At 34.8% G+C, this 18,524-nt stretch overlaps 1 protein-coding gene across 7 annotated transcripts in view; it reads right to left on the bottom strand.

Annotated features, from left to right (window-relative positions):
• LOC127868993 (pro-neuregulin-1, membrane-bound isoform-like) overlaps positions 1-18,524 on the bottom strand; it is a 65,485-nt gene that overhangs the window by 13,316 nt on the left and 33,645 nt on the right. For 4 of the 7 annotated variants that reach the window (XM_052411228.1, XM_052411222.1, XM_052411223.1 and 1 more), the window contains 5 exons: positions 8,248-8,413; positions 6,117-6,235; positions 5,520-5,697; positions 3,852-3,970; positions 539-562 (listed from right to left, as the gene is read on the bottom strand). In XM_052411228.1, the coding sequence (XP_052267188.1) occupies positions 539-562; positions 3,852-3,970; positions 5,520-5,697; positions 6,117-6,235; positions 8,248-8,381 (574 nt within the window). In that variant the 5' untranslated portion in view covers positions 8,382-8,413. Of the gene's footprint in view, positions 1-538; positions 563-3,851; positions 3,971-5,519; positions 5,698-6,116; positions 6,236-8,247; positions 8,414-11,942; positions 12,139-18,524 lie in introns of those variants that run through there. The other 3 variants (XM_052411225.1, XM_052411226.1, XM_052411227.1) reach the window with 2 other exon arrangements.

The following is an 18,524-nucleotide window of genomic DNA, read 5'->3' as shown; positions in this document are numbered from 1 at the left end:
TCCGCAGACACTGATGCCCCCACAATACATGCTCGATCACGAACATGTCCATTCGATATTTCTACAGTGGACAAAAAGATTAAGTGCCATAGTTAAGCCATAACTGGACAAGATCGAGATGCCTTTCTTAACGATCGTCTACACATTCAGGTCATTCAACTGTGAAAGTCTGCGCGAGATTCAACGAGTAGTAAAAGAGAAGTTACAAATACAACTTCAGCATGTGGAAAACGAACAAAAGAAGACCGTTATTATGTGAAAACTTGTCTCAGTCGGACGGACGGACAAATGTAATGCATTCCACCCCGTGGGTGCATACAAATGATGGCAAGATAGTAAGGGAGAGATACACTCGCTGTTGAGGTAATACCTTCACATCACACGGTATAACATAATGTTATTGAACAAAATATAACTAGTATGGTTTACATCTATAGTGATTAGTAGTTCTAGAGTATATACGACGACGGTGAAATGTGCTTAGCCGAGGTATTATAAACAATACAAGCAAACTGGTACTGCCCGCTTGGTGGCTTACCTCTAGATACAAGGTCTTGTGAAACTGCAAACAGTTCACAAGAATACGTCTTACAGATCATGCGCAAAGGAAATAAACAAAGCGAACAGAAAAACATTAAACGCACACAGAGAAAAAAACGCATAGTATATTTATAACGCTTGAAGTTCTAAGTCGAATCATTACCAGAAAAAAATTATAGTGAATTAGTATGCTACATCACAGCAGCATTATAGGTATGCATATCATGTTAATCATTCCACATGCATACGAAATATAATTGTTGTAATTACTGTAATCAACACACGTTTATATAAACATCTGCAGTAACTATTACTTATTGCGCACTATTGTGTTTACTTCACATTGTTTTGCTGACCCAGAGAATAAAATTGTAAAATTTGAGCACCAGTTTGATAAGTTTGATAACTGTACTAAAAATGTTATAAAGAACAATCCTGATGCACAAGTGTCATTACAAACAGGGGCCTATACAAACAATTTGTATAGGTCCCTGTTACAAAATAGTGAAACGGATTTTGGTTCGTCTTAGTAACAAATTGTTTTGCGTATTTTTGTTTAGCTTTTACAACGTCAATATAGTAAACTGTGCTGAGTACTTTTATCGATGAAGTTTCAATGTTTCAAGCACATGCAAATATTTTCATTTATTTCTTTGTTTATTGCAATGCCACTTATTGTTGTGTACGTAGTCTGTTAACGGTTTGTGCAATAAAACAATCGAAATAGCAGTTCACTTGTCAATTCTATAATTCCATTTGCACCTGAACAGTGCTAATTAAAGATCAAATATCCCACAGACTTATATATCGCTCGTATTTCAATTTTGGAAAAACGATCCTGTGGATGAAAATCAAAACGCAAGTGAAATGTGGTCTTATGACTTAAAATGACCCGGAGACATTCTCATGTCATACAATTCACACGTCGACAAGGTCTGTGATTCCAATCAAATACACATAAGAAACACGCTGTAGATCTACTTTGTACGGAGAACGAGGGTCGGAATCGATAAGCGGACGAGGAAAATATGTAAGAAATTCGCTACGCGTTTTATTGTATATTTATCTCAGGTGTACTTGAGATAACAGAACGCTGCAGGTGGTCTGAAGGCCAGTGGAGCATATGCCCCCCTGGCGGGAATCAGGCGAGAGACCCCGGGAACCCCGTTGTCAATTAAACAATTAGAAATGTAATTAGCTTTGTTAGCGCGTTGTTCCCCCGCCAAGAATGAATACTAACACAATAGCTGCGATTTGAACGACGAAATGTCATGATCGAGGGTGCTATCGGTGTACTAAACGTCAAAACCCGATGCATGTTTTTGGTTTAAGAAATCGTCGCGGTGCGCCGTTATTGGTGAGCGATAAACGACCGGCATGTGCATCTATTTTGAAGTCTGCTATAGTTAAGAATTGATGATGCAATTTAAAACGAAATAATTATGAAGCGGTTGATATGTTTTAAGGGTTACAACAAAAGGATGATTTATCGTTTTATTTTATTGATGAGTAACTGGGATACAAGTTAAACCGCTTAACATACAAAAGAAAATACTATCAACGTTTCAATGAATGCACGGATATCTTAATGTTCAAATAGACCACAAGCTAGATCCACGCAAATGCCTATTACTCCTCTATATCTACTCGCATGATTATAGCTACGATAGCAAAATCACCGAGTCATTGTGAGAAAGCAATGTTAACAAAATAAATGCACCCATTAACCACCGTTTGAAGGTTTATTCACAAAACAACCAGTTGTGAAATGTAGATCACTATTCGCGATCGAATTTCAACAAAGGTATTTTGGCCGACAGGTCTCGTATTTTCGGCCTGATTATGGATACTTAGATATCATATAATATATCCATGTGGTTTCCACGTGGTTCGAACACAACAGGTATTATGATGACATGTCTTCTTACTTGCTATATTAAATGCATGTGAAATAAAGTAGTACCAACAAACATATTTGGTTCCATTATATTCTTACAAATGTACTATGGCGTGGCAATTTGATTTATTAATATACTAAATGATATATATTTCAGACAACTTGTTTGACCCCCCCCCCCCCCCCTGTCGAGGACAATAGTACGCAAATTAGCAATACTTTGTTTCTTTTTAATGCAAGGCAAATGTTTTTCTCTTACAAAAGTCTGACCTTGGAATTAGTAAGGTTATACATATATAGAAAGAACTTTCAGTTATATATTTAATTAAGTGTAAGGAAAATTAAAATTGGTTCCATTATATTCTTACAAATGTACTATGGCGTGGCAATTTGATTTATTAATATACTAAATGATATATATTTCAGACAACTTGTTTGACCCCCCCCCCCCCTGTCGAGGACAATAGTACGCAAATTAGCAATACTTTGTTTCTTTTTAATGCAAGGCAAATGTTTTTCTCTTACAAAAGTCTGACCTTGGAATTAGTAAGGTTATACATATATAGAAAGAACTTTCAGTTATATATTTAATTAAGTGTAAGGAAAATTAAATACATTAGAAAAATCGACCGCCAATTTAGAGCTCATATCATTGAAATGACATGGACATTTTACTACAAATGTTTTAATAACTAAAATACCATGCACAATTCCCAGAATGTTGTTGAAATGCTTTAACAAAAATTGAACTTCCTACATAAACAAATGCAAGATAAACATAAACATGGCACGCATTGAAACTGTACATATTATCTATTATGCGAAAAGTGAAAAATAAGTAACATAATTATGATTATGGTGATAAAATCTTTGCGGAGTGATTTTGTGTTAAAATATTTTCAAAGCTGATAAAAATCAAGCGGCACTGGCTTGCAAAGAGCTCTTAATATTTATTCGCCTTTCTTCAAAAAGTTCACCGAAACATAAATAACTTATAATTGATCAAAATAATTAGTCCGCGTCAAATGTTCTGTGAGAAACATAAATAACTTATAATTGATCAAAATAATTAGTCCGCGTCAAATGTTCTGTGAGATATCCAATCCGAAATATTACCCCATAAAACATAAATTGTAAATGAAAAAAAAAACGGCCTGTCGCCACATGACAAACAATAAAATTCCTAATGTTATTTCCATCTCTGTGTTAACTAAGTTAACAATTATTATATTAGATTTGAAATCCAAACACCGACCAAAGAAAAAAACTAAAATCGAAAAGTAACATTAAAGTAATGAAAGAAAAAGCTCAACAAAACCAGTGCCGATGACTTTTAACCGTACATATCCGTTAAATACATGGATAACAATGCCGACATGCGTTATATAAGGGTAACCATAGTAACCATTCTTACCGTCAGTGACGGTCACATTGGATTTCTGCACGAGCTCGCCGGCGGCATTGGTTGCAACACACGTGTACAAGCCTTGATCATTGAGCAGGGTGACGTTCTTACGGAGCCGCGACTCGGTTCTGAAAAAATAAATAAATGAACCGCGCTGTGCAAACGGGGCTTAATACATGTTCGTCGAGTCCCAGATTAGCCTGTGCAGTCCGCACATGATCCTCTGGCACGACACTTTCAGATTAGCCTGTGCAGTCCGCACATGATCCTCTGGCACGACACTTTCAGCGTTAATAAATTTTCTGTTTGAAGTAATCCTCTTCTTAGAGAAAGCACCGTCCCTTATTAGCCTGTGCGGAGTGCACACGCTAATCTGGCGACAATTTACGCTCATGCATTAAGCCCTTTTTTCCCAGACCGAGGCTAATGTATATCCCCAAAATAACCATGTTTTTATATATCTTGGTTATTAATACAACAAGTTTGCAAAGTGTTTAGTAAGTGTTATACATGTATATAAATATAGAAAAAAATGCATTAAAATATAGGTTATACGTACTGAACTAATGCATATTTGCCATGCATCCAAAACTGGTTACTCGTTCCAAAAATGTGGTGCTTAATAATTGAAAACGTCAGACAAAAATATAGTGGTCGACGGTGTTATCATACATTTCACTCATGTTCGTTTGGGTAACGTAAACGTTAAAATTGTAGGAAATATGTAAACTAAATCTATGCCCACAATCAATTTCCTGAATTCATCCATAAGCAGATATAAAAAACGCACTCAAAGCGTGTAAATTCATGTCACATAATAAGAAAGTTATGAATACCTTTTCTTGTAAAGATTGGCGTAAGATTGGTTATGAACATTTTATACGTCGGAGTTCGATCGTGGTGATTGACTGACAGAGGATGCCAGCGATAAAATAGCAGTTTTAACGTGATACGCACAATAAATAACCCGAAAAAAGAAAGAGGATTTTAGATCTACACATGCCGTTCATGTTACATTATATTAATAATATGTACAATAATAAAGGCGGAAGCGTGCACTTTTAAAGTATATAGCCTCTGTTTACAATGTTATTTACACGTCCCACTCGCAACCAATCAAAACAGACAACAGATTAACAGACACTCTATTGTACGGCGATAATGACACTGTTAATTCGTACGCGCACGAACGAGGAAATGATGATAGAAAACAGAACAGGAATTTGTTAAGGACATTTCACTATAATTTAAAAGCACTAAACTCCCTCGCCTGTCGAGTATAGTTTCACCACAAGAAAGTTATGTAACCACAATAAACTAAATACAGCCACATACAAGACAATATAGTTTGTACGCATGTCTTCCTTTACAATATTAATCTAACATCATATTGTAATACACAAACTACGAATCCCTGGATTACATTCTACTTACTATTTTATACGCACAAGCAATAAGGTAATATTTAAGTTCGTATTTTATAGGTTTAAAATGTCATGTTCTTAAAAATATACATTTCCTCAGCAACTGACACTGTTTTTTTAAATATAATTTTGAGGTTACATTAAGAATGATGTCGGTGAAATAATGGTATTATTGTTTAACACATAGAGCCGTTAAAAAGCGCCAAACCGGAAAGGAGTAAGTCACTTCCGGTGATAAAGGTGACCCACATACTTTCGTGTGTCGATCTCGATGCCCGGTCTGCTGTTGGAGTCAATCTCTTTGCCGTCTTTGAACCAGGTAAATCTAACGTTCGAAGGCGAGTCCTTGACCTTGCAAGTTAGCCTTAAAGGCGTCTGGAATTTAACTTTGACATCATCAAGCGTCACTTTAGAAAGTTGGGGTGGGGAATCTGTAACATAATAATTATGACCTTATTCGTTTTACGGATTTAAAGACCACGTTATTGTTTGCAGCGCATACTAATTATGAGTACTTTATCAATGCAAATATGCGACAATATACTTCACGGAAGATGTCTTTAAACAATAATTAAAGTAAAGATGATACAGTGGAGGCTTGCTTTAAAATAAAATCTCTGAATAATTAATAATCAGGTTTTGCTAGTGTGCTCTAAACGTATTTTGGTAAAATTATGAATACACCATTAACTATCGATAATGACATTAAAATACGCTAAAATCTCGGGGAAATATGTAATGAACTTTTTAGAAATGAAAACAACAACAACATAACGCAGCCGATACAATAATGGAGTCAGTAAACCAAGTGCCGAGGTAAAGTGTTTGGTGTTCAGACGCTCGTGCTCACCTCGTGACACTGTTATCACGGCTGTCTGACGCTTCTCCCCGCCGACGTTCCGCACAACGCACGTGTAGGTTCCGGAGTCCGACGCGCCGGCCTTCCGGATGCGCAGCCGCGAACTCTTTCTAAAACCGGAAGAACATATGTTATACATAAGTATTACCTTTACAATTGTAAGATGAAAATCGCTGATTTTTTTTAATAATAGACAAAGGTCGCTATTTTCATCGTATAAATTATATAGTTCTCGTTTCATCTGGCAATACAAATCTTATTTTGCTTGTCAAATAAAAAGTACATCAATTTATTTTCTTATCATCGCTGTGTGCAACGGGTCTTGGAATAAACAGCAATATCAACAAAAATGGCATCAACAATAAATAAATGTAGGACTTGAGAGCACTGTTTTAAACAGAAGACTACTTATCCCACCTGTTCATAAATCAGTGTTTAAAAAATATAACATGGTTCTGGGTCGAATAAGCCAAAAAATATCACATATTTATCTCATTTCTTTGCCATTTTCTTGCGATTCCACAAAGGTGAACACTTCTATACACGGAGCCATAGAAAATGGGTACCCTCGCAGGCCTACGTTTTATGTTATGTAGACGATCAAAAGAACTACCGTTATATGATATTGATTAAAACTAATAATATTATTTATGTGTTCTCATCATTTGATGACGGAATACTATATTCAATAAATGCGAATTTAAAGAAACTGCACTGCGTGCCATAATAACTTTCGTGATATTTTCGTTTTCTCTACATTGCGTTTCAAAGCAACACGACGTACATTTTCCGTGGACTTTGGGCATATTTGTTTATTTCTAACATGGGCAAACAACACCGGTCGCTATTACTGACACATCAATAGAAGTTAGTGAACATGTTCAATCCGGTACACGTTGCATAGTCTAGCAACCAATCATCTTGTATTTTTCTTAACTTAACAATATTTAATATAAACGTAGGTGTATAAAAAGAATTAATTAATATATACAGATATTTGATTGGATCTAATTAGAAATCCATATGATTCTGTAATTTATTTTTATCTATCTTTATTTTTACCGTCAGCAATGTGATAATGTACATAAATGCACACTTTAATTCAAATAAACTGGTTTGTAATGCGAGGGTGCATAACTGTTGCAAAAAACATAAAACCAGAACACGATCATATCGCGAAAACTCGCATTCGTTGGTGCATATTAGCTTAACGTAAAATTTGAAAGAAAATATAAACTTTATACTTAAAACGTAAAACATGTAGCGTCAAGAATGAATAAAATGTACAACTTATTGAAATTAAACAATTTTACAGATTTACCAGTTTAACCTTTAATTTATATGCACTTGCTGAGATCTGCATTCGTCTATCCCAGGGGATCATAGGATGATTTACAATGGACTTTGAAATTTAATGTCATAATTTATTTCATGCAATGTCTTCACATGTTCTGATTTGCAAACCCATTCAATTCAAATTTTTACCATTATCAAAATAAAATTTGGAAATAACAATATAAGCAAGTTGCAATATACACTTTTATGTAAGATTAAAAGTAGTTCACAAGGACACGCGTGTTTACTCATGTATATCTTGTGAGTGTTGCATTGTGTTTAACTGTAAAATAAAATATCAGCTCGTCTTTTTACATGCACCTTCATAGTCCACGTGTAAAGAAAATGGACCTTTGCGCATGTCAATTCCAAATGCCAGGATGTAGACATATGCGCCGTATGTGATGGTGGCGAAAGTTGTTCACCGCACTTTTACGACATTGATACATTTTTTTCAAGATACAAGTTAAATAAACGTGCATTTCGACAAAATGTAAATGCCAAAACCCAGACATACGAACTTAAGCAAATGCAGATTGCATCAAACCTTGTCAAAATTCAACAACACATTGATGATTGGGCACTTGGTGAAATTGGACGCCTGTTCTTTTTTTATTTGCACATTTGATGATTGTTCTGTTTGGCACCCAAATAATAGAATAATAATAAAACAAATGTTTTAAGTTCATTTCGAAGGACCGTTTTTAACTTTAGAATCCCGTTTAATCATTGTCTCTCAATACAAGTAAATAATAGCTGGGGCATGTAATGCCCGTAAACTACTTACTTTCCTGTCTGTATGTTTTTTTCAATAAGGACACCGTCCTTCAACCACTTAGTTTCGGCCGCCGGAAAGGGTCGTGTCTTCAACGTGCACGTGAGCTCGATGTTCTCACCCTCCGCTATCGTTGCGTCTTTCATTTTTTTCTTAAGATGGAATTCAGGGGGTTTTGCTTAAACGAGAAAACACAATTTTGAGTATACGTTGTTATTTGGTAATAACTTTTTATAAATACCCAAAAGGAAAATCCTGCTTCTTCATTTGTTAGCAGAACAATCAGTTGGATTAGTTCAGAAGCCTTAAATTCGAATGTCAAAATATCTTTCATTATTAAAGAACTGGTTGTCGTTCTTGACAAGCGAATGTACAGCCCAATGCCGTGCACAAATTGCATGTCCGCTCACGTCGGTTTACGAGAAAAATGCCGTCTCGCACACATGAGAATCTTACAACCATTGCTGGTCAATTGTGGCATAGGCTCTCATAGGTGGTTACGAATTATTGTTTAAGATAGTTGTTCTTTCACATGACAAATTGTGTTTGTTTGCCGGAAACAGGTGAAACATAGCTGGAATATTGCTTATATCAGCACCTTTGTAAGTACTACATACCACGCTCTCTTTCTGACAGATAGACACGAGTTTCCGAATAGCTGAGATACCAAGGATCAAAGCATACACTAAATCGCACATTAGCAAACATGTCTACAAAATGTAGCTATTAATTAATTAATCTTCCATCATAATGCAGGTTGAATTGCTCACATAATTTTATGTCTTACATACGTTCAATGTTAAGTCATCAAGAAAAAAGACGCGACAAATCAAACACATGTTTGCGCATAAAAACGTGCGTCTTTAAAATCTGCTTAGAGGCATATCCGTTAAACCAGGATGCACAAAAATCGGTTACAACTCCAAAGCTCTCGCATATTTAACTTGCTAAAATCCATGTGCATAAAGCATGTCATTATTTTGTTTAAATTGCAATTATATGAGAACAACTTTATTTATTTAAATTTTACATTTGAATTATTATTTATAGTCAACTAAACTTGTTAAATGTTAATTTCGCAGAAAAAATATTTGTTGAACTAGTATTTATAAGTTGTTGACGATTAGTATGTTTGTTAGTTTAAACTATAAACGTCAACTTCTTCAGGGAAGCGGACAACGACAACGAGCGAGGCCTGGTATTGTAATGCGCATGGGGAGGTTAGAGGGTTAGGGTAAGGGGTCGGGTTTGGGTTAGGGTTATGGGTCGGGTTTGGGTTAAGGTTAGCCTTAACCCTAACCCTTACCCGACCCCTAACCCTAACCTTACCATAACCCAGGGTTATCTTTGCTATACCAGTAGTGCGTTCAGTTACAGCGAACGTTCGCCAATGATCGTTCGTTTCCGATTCGGTCTTATTGAACGATAAGTTCGGCGCGAACGTTTCAAGATGGCGGCTCCCAGAAAATTTATTGCGATTTTGATGGAGGAAATCGCGAATAACAACATTGTATCAGAGGAAAGGTCGTCGGAAGATTAAATAACTGACAATTTCATAATACAAAACTATAAACACTACGTATTATTTTTTAGATTAAGACTTAAATAAAAGATATTTCAAAAATAATAAAACCTATAATAGTTTTATTATAATTATAAGTGGTGTGGATGCGAGTGTTATTTTTCATTAGCGATCGAAATTTAGTGTAAGAGGTGCATTGAATCAGTTATAAAATAAAGCCCTAAAATAGCGCAATACATTACAATCTTCAAATGTAGTTGTAATTTTCTTTTACATTGAATGAATTTTCGTTTCGTTTACATTTAATGAAAATATTAATAAATTTTAGCATTCAAATGGAAAAAAACACATGCATATTTTGCGAATTGAACTGTCTTTGAATGTATATGTATATTGAAAACTCTTTTGTAGTGATAATGAGCGATACAATTCTGGCATTTTATTATACCATAAATCTATACACTTATTTTACCCAAGCATTTTATATCCATATTATGATCAAACGCGATTGCTTGCTTTCACGATGATGTTTCGAACACTGCAGTAACGCACGATATTTAAACGTTATATTTGCAAGTACCCGTTAAATACGTTAATTGTGTAGCAGTAAATTTCCACAATATTTTTAATGTATTGTTATTATTAAACACTTTATTGTTATGTTTAAACAGAGACGTAGGTCTCTGGTTTAAACTGGCTAATATATATATATATACTTAATAATTCCTGTTGATCCATTTCGGACAAATGTACGTCTGTTCTTAAAATATGTTCAAATATTTTATTAAAGCAACTGTAAAGCTTTTGGCTTGACATGCCAATAGATGACATGGAGGTATCATAAATCGTGTTTAATGACCAGACACATGCGGTCTATGACCCCATACAGAGATATACAAGTATAGGTCCCTGGGTTTATGACACCCTGTTTTCTTAGTAATTGTCTGGACAGTATCCGATCATATCGAGATAATCGGTTTGTGAATAACAAAGGGGCAATTAAACACTGGGTGGTTAAAAATGCTGAAATAAAGAGTGTCAACATTGGTGTGAACAATTAAATAAAACATTTACATGTATCAAGAGGATGTAGTTAATCTGTAACAAGGTAAGTTTTTTACAGACATATAGGTTCAAATCAGTTTCTTTATGTTGATTACATAAAATCAATCAAATTGTTGTTTGTTTTCGTCATTATTTGTGTTCGTTCATTGGATTCTATTTAATCTGAAAGAATTTCAATTTCTGAGTATTTTGTTGTTCTTAAAAAGGATCGCGAATATGATTGAAACCTTATCACGATGCGGTTCATCAAACGCAAACAATAGCAGAATGGCCGCAGTGTTGACGGCCAAAATTTGTGCACGCGCAAACTTGACGTCATTATCGGAATCCCCAAAACCTCCTATACACTTTGTTTATAATTCAATTCATTCTATGTACTACAAAAATAGAAAAAAATATCGAAGTTACACTGAACAACAACGACAGCTTATATGTCCGCCATCTTGGTTTCGCTAGCGAACTACCTCCCGAGAGGGTTCGCTTCGGTTCGCGAACGTTCGCTGCGAACCGAGCGTTCAATAGCGAACGTTCGCGACGGTTCGCGAACTATAGCGAACGTTCGCTGTAACTGAACGCACTACAGGTCTCGCTCTTTGTCGTTGTCCGCTTCCCACGTTTTCACGTAAGTAACAAATCTAACAAAATAAAACAACATTTTACTTGGAAATTGTGTTAAGTTTGAATGACTGATTTCAAAATAGATTGAAGGTGAAAAAATAGTATGAACATTAACATTAAACGGAATATAAATAAAGACTACAATGAGCGTTAATGGCTCACGTCAACGCTTCTCTTATTTTTCCTAACCCATTTATGCCTAGCGTCTAGAAAAAAGGCATTGGCATGCAGCGTAGACCCAGATGAGACGCCGCATGATGCGGCTTCTCATCAGGGTCCGCGCTGTTTGCTTAAAGGAATTTCCGTAAGAAATATTCTAAATATAGAAATAAATATACTAGACATCCCTAATTTTGGAAATTAATTGATCCATTTAGAAGGATGGGAGAGTCCACTAGGCATAGATGGGTTAACATTTAACGGAATATAAATATAGCATACAATGAGCGTTAAACGCCTCACGTCAACGCCTCTCTTTTTTTCTAAAACATGAAAATCTCACCTTCTCTGCCGTATCCCAAAAGAAGTAGTTGTGTAATTAACACGAGAGTCCATAGCACATAAATAATCCTCATGGTCAAAGTATTAGAACATTAGCTGCATAGTAGGGTGCTTAGTTCACAAGTGTTTCACAAATCACGTTGATACTAATTCCACAGTAAATCCAATTTACGTCTATGAAAACACACTAGTAACTTGGCATTGGAGCTCCTGTTGCAAATATATATTTTGTATATGATATAATAGTATTTCATTATCACTTAACAACAACCGTGTTAATTCCACAAGTATGTAGTCGCATCGCGTGACCCGTGGTCGTTCATGGCAAATATCGAATAGCCTATTAATAATATTTTTTTTCTTCAAATTATTGATCTCTCCGATAACATTCCATCGCATTATTTTTATGTCGTTATAACGCGATTAAAGTATATTTCGTATATCGCATGCAATTGTTGCACTCGGTCACGTAGTTTGGTCTTTGCCAAATATGTATTTATGTTAAGTGCCTATACCTCTCGGATTGAATTAAGGAATTAGAATGCGTCAAATCGTTAAGCTAAACGATCGGTTTTAAGGCTAATGTAAACTTGAGGAAAACGGATGCTATTATTCATGGAATAAAACAGTTTGCTTATTTATATTTTAAGTAACGACAACTATTTTGAAAGCAATGTAAATTAAAGGTAAATTTACCGGAAACAAGGTTACCATGATACACCGGTCATTCATGTTAATTTTATTAGGGCGACGTATGATTCAATGTCCATTTAAGTTTGCATGACTATCAAAGTTATGGCGTCTACTTAGGCCAAAGACAACATGTAAATACTTACCTGTTATGCTAGATATTAACTTATTATTATATACAGTATTAAAATAAGAACAGCTTAATATTGTGTTATCCCAGGTGCACACATCAATCACAAAACTATATGCCAAACTATGCCCATCGAGAAAAGGGAATATCTGTGATGTGAACGACTGATTAATCCATTCAGTTTGTATGAGGTCCTTGGGCGCCATAGACCGCAGTTTGTGAGGATCCGGTGTGGGTTTCAGCACGCCTGCTTAATTTACTAAAAACTGAGAATTTATCAACTTTAGTGTGTGATTCGGAAGCACCACACGTAACCACATAACGCACATAAACAATTTCATTGAGGTAAATTATCAATGACTCTAAATTATTTTGAAAAAAAATCTGAATGGATCAAAACCCATCGTGGGCGTATGTTAAACACGTGGGCGGGGCGTGCAAACTCATTGATTACTATATAAATCTCTTGTGTTAAATATTTAAGTATACCGCAAACATGAAAAGGGTTTGAAGGACGCCGAGAAGCATTCCTGAAATATTTCATTATTACATTTTTATAAGCTTGTATGATTACAGATTCTTGTTTCGCAAACCGTTGAAAATAGAAATTTCCGAAGCATTGAATGATATATCCAACACAATGGTAAGGTATTAAAACGACATTTATTCCGATCATAAAATCCGGAGTCAATAATCGACATAATATAATATATAGCGTTAACTAGTTCACTTCACTTTTTTAGCGATACGTTTCCGTATGCTTTTGTGAAGAAAGTTATATAGCACATGCAATAACATCCAGAAATATATAACGAACTTCAAATGTTTTCTAATGGCAAAAAGAAGACACAAATATCATCAATGTGCCAGTTCAAAGCTGCTTCTCTAAGAAACGTGATAACCGCAGTATTTACCTCAGGCGATTTTCCTCGTTTATTTCATTTAAACCTATTTGATTACTTTTCAATGTATGCGTTAAATATCTCGAAGATATAATTTGTTATCCTACCCCCTCAAGATTCGAATCAAATTTGAGTTAAATCTTACCAAGACTGGAACGCATCTTGCCGCATAACGAAAACTCGACTTTCTATCATATAAATGCTTTATAATAACATCCCTTTTATTGTAAACTCTTGAAAAGAATCCATTGCGCGTGTGTGTTAAACTTAATGCTAGTAAACAAGTTGTAAAATAGCTATTTTAAATGATATTATATTACACAGAAGAGTCCAGCATCTAGGAAAATAGCATTTATCTTGAAATAAAACGCTAACATCCGATTTTATACAATCATAGTAATATAAATTAAACAGTAAATAGTCCTTCGTGATACTGTTAGACCGAAACCAAACACAGTACACACACTCAGGTACATGAATTCAAGGACGAAAGCTGAAAGTTATGACGAACAGTATGTATTAAATACCCAACTGCGTCAACTCCCCCGTATGTGCTTTATAACACGTTAAAACAGCAGCAACAACAACAAAAAAACGGCAGTGTCAATGACTAATAGCGTTATGCCGCTAAACACAGAAGGACCAATTAAGGCGATTTGAAGAAGCGCTCGTAGCTTTGATGAACGTATTTTAATGGGAAACTAAGCAAAGACAAATTTAATACCTTATTAGATTAGATCGGTTTCAGTAGTTGCAGACAAAGCGTAATGTTCTTGCCCCCCCCCCCCCCATTGACATACTTTTGATAAACCTCACTCCTTTTGATGAGTGATTGAATGGCAAAATGACGATATTTAGTTAAATGATAGGTCGTTTGAAGGGTAATCTTACACATAAGATGCACTTGATGAGATATTCATCCGTTTATGTCAAAGATGACTCAATGGTCAGTAATCTTCGTTCACCGTTCTGAGTCATGTAATGCGACAATGCAATACTAGTATTTAGCTATTTTAATTCGTGAATTCATATAAAACCATCGATTTTGTCAATAACAATGTTTTTGAACTGCCAACAGCGTATACTTCAATATTTATAATTATTCTAAAGACATATGTTATTAAATGCACCTTTTCAGAAAGTTTGGTTAATACAATTGATCTTTACATATATAATATATATATATATATAAATATATATATATTATTCAGGTATTGTTTGATTTGAATCTAAATATAAATAACGTAAATCGGCCTTCTCAAAAAAACAACAATCACTTACCAAACGATTTGCCACCACCTTTAAGTTTTATTTGTTTCAAACACACTTGTGATTTTTGTTTAAATGAATGATGGACAGATTTTGTTTGAGATACCAAAAGCAACAACAACATCAACAAAATGCAGCGCCTGTTCCGAATGCCCCTTGGTGCAACTACAAAATGATTTCATTATTATCAGAGCTCTGTTATTCATTCAAGCGAAGAAAGTAGCCCTAGGCATGGGATGATCTTTACTTCAAGGCGCTTTTTCATGGATAATGTTCATACCTTTAGATAATCCTGCAATGATATCAGATAATCGAAAACTATTATACGCCGTTTCATCAAGCCATTTCGTTTGCCATCGTTTTCGAAACATTCATTCTTATCTCTTACATTTCCAGTCAGGGTATTATTATAAGGATCGAGATAAACTTGGAATCGCTCGGTACACAGTGTCAGTTTTCATCGTTCTATCGTAACAAAATTCAATTAGGGCCAATCTCCCGGTGGCAAAGGAAATGTATCAGGTTAGAGCAACATTTACTAAATCATCAATATTATCTACAATTTATCTGAATACATTGAGGAATTTAGGTTACAGAACATAAGATTTTAAATTGTGTAATAATGCTTGACTTAACACATTGGTTACATTTCGTAATTATATGAAATAAATAAAAAGCATTCCAGAAAACAAAGACACGCGGTAAAAAGGATGTGCAACAGCAAAGAAAACGTATTGAACGAACAATAAATTTCCGTGTATAATGCCTGTTTAAGAGGAATTAGTGCTGTCATACTTTGTCCTTTGCATCTCGATCAATCAAACACTCACTTATTTAATTCCGAATTACGATATAATTCATCTATTCAATAGAACGCATGGGTACCTCAAGTGAACACATCCAACATTATAATAAAGATCGTATACTTTCTGCCGGTAAAGAATTACAATCACATCATGAAAACCGAGAAAAAAGAAAACAAACGCACAAAAATAATAAATTATGTATCACTTCTTTGGTTAGAGTATCCTCACAAACACTAATCAATAGTCAGGAAATGGAGGAAGTACAACACGAAGGTCACCATGACAGAGACCCTCGACGTTTCTGTACACGCGTTTGCTTAAATGCATTTACCGGTAGTCGGTACTCAAGAATTACAAAGTTTATTCCGTTATAATTACACAACAACACGTACACAAAACATGTCGAAAACTAAAGTAGACACAGAACTTAACATTTTTTTGCATTCAATCTTATTTGCGCCATATTTAGAAAGCTATCGATTGTACTTTAAACAGCCACGTTCAGAATGTCTGTTCGAACAGTCTCTTCGAACATACTGGTACTTCTAATCGTCATGATAAAACGCTCCTAAGATTTGCTTGAAAATAAACAGAACATTGCCACCGACGTGTGGGGCATGCACAGTATTCCTTTCGGATGAAATGTAATCCGAATAATTAATTAAATTACTTCATCGCATTTAAGGCAGGGACTGATAACACAGTTATGTAGTCACAATGATGTAGCATCTAACATCTGATAACGTTGAGATTTACCAGGCATAAACGACGATTTTTTTTATGAACGTAAATGACTATTATGATTTATGTAACACCAAGATGCGTACGATACATGTGATGCAAAAGATCCCGTCATAAACTATCAAATATATCATCTAAACGAAGCTGTCTACCGTCTTAATTCATGGTTAAAAAGTATAGTCAGTTTCGATGTAAAAAGTAGAGCGATCATTTAACATATTTCGTAAACAACATGCTAAATAAGGCTTGAATATTGTCCAAACGATTTAGTTTAGGATCGGTCGGTTCAGATATGGAATGCACTTACATCTCCCTATGCATGCATGCTGTTTTGGAAAGCTTGGATGCTTTAAAAGATTCAAATTAACGGAATAAATTCAACAGATCCCCAGATATATAGTTTTCAGATGAAAAGAAATATGACAGTTATGCATGCTTTTATAATATCACGGAATTCCAAAATATGCAGTTGTGTACACGACCCGCTGAAATAAGGAAACCGCTTCATCTACTTGAGTAATTGACTAATTTTTATGTTAATTTGTATACTTGCTTGCTTCCATGACATAACATTAATTTCAGATTTCGTCTTTGCAACAGACATTAATGAATTCATCTACATGTGTCTAGTGTCAAGTATACAAACATATAACCCAAAATGAAATGATCTTAGTAAGGAGTTGAACTTAATTCAAATGACATATGTCTTAAAGAGACCATTTTATGTTTATGTTATTATAAATACATGTATTGCATATTTACAGGGTTATGTAATAGAAATAAGTTTGTTTCCCATTTGGATTCCGTGAATAAATTCATATCAGAGAAGGAAACTGCATGTTCCATGACAAATTTCTTTACCCAGTATTGTCAAAAAAATGATAATATATGTGCAATTAGAATTAAAAAAAACAGTTTCACATTTCGCCTTGATAATGCGTTATTACATTTGCCACTTGTGTTTTCTATATGCAAGATTGTTATTTCTTGCCATCGGTCCCCTGGATCCAGGCCAGAATTGCCTCGTCGATTGCGCGACGCGCGAGCGTTAATCGGATTAACAGGTAACCTATTCAGAAAACAGTTACTGTAATTATTTACCGCCGCAATAAACAAGGTAGCCATTTTTAAGCAATAAAATCGCTTTGCAGTATTGCTTTTCCTTGCAGATCAAACAATGATGTCAAGTGATCGGATTTTTTAGAATACCATCAAAGCATGCATCTTAAATATAGTATACGACCGTGACAGGCACAATCAAAATAGTAAGAGAAGTACAAATATCTAGGGTCGCTTTGTTCGATCTTCATAGAAGAACTCTCAATGGAGATGCGCAATCACTTAACTAAGTTTATTCTGGGATGTTGAACTATTTTGCTATTTGTGCGTTTAATTAGATGTTCTAACATGTAAAGAGAACATCACTTGGAGAAATAACAATTTAGCTGTTGTTGAGAGCATTTTAGTGCTCAAACGGGTACTCCAAAAAACCGAACCCGCGTGTCAAACAAATACCAGCGGATCCAGGTCAACAATTATTAAAACGATACCGGTTCGGGTCGCAAGGTACGAAGTATATGATTATATGTTTAAATTGTAAGTGGATTAAACAAGTGCATACACATTATCTTTTTTATTATTTTGTGTATTGTGTTGTTGTTTTTTGTTTTAAAAACTGTTCCATGTATTAATAAATACACAGAAGTGACGCTCCCACTTTGCATTAACGTAGAGTATTATTTGTGTTTTAATTGACAGATATTAAACTGAAACTGTTAGTTAAATCCAAAATGTTTTTTTAACGAAGCTTATATATTCAAATAGGTCTACTTCAAATTGAAACGACAATAAGAGCTAACAGTAAAAGTTGATTTGGCTTATCCACTAAGAGTAAGAGCTCTAGTTTTGTTTGAAGATTTGTTTTTCTATACCATTTATCGTTATTCCAAGTAGATGTCTTTAAAAAGGTTCTTTTGGTTTCAGTTATATACTGTTCAGCATGTAATTCACAATTAAATAAATATAATAAACTAAGAGAAGAAATG

This window comes from Dreissena polymorpha, chromosome 2 (assembly GCF_020536995.1).
Source record: "Dreissena polymorpha isolate Duluth1 chromosome 2, UMN_Dpol_1.0, whole genome shotgun sequence".
In the NCBI taxonomy this organism is placed as follows: domain Eukaryota; kingdom Metazoa; phylum Mollusca; class Bivalvia; order Myida; family Dreissenidae; genus Dreissena; species Dreissena polymorpha.
This window is presented reverse-complemented; position numbering and strand designations above follow the sequence as displayed.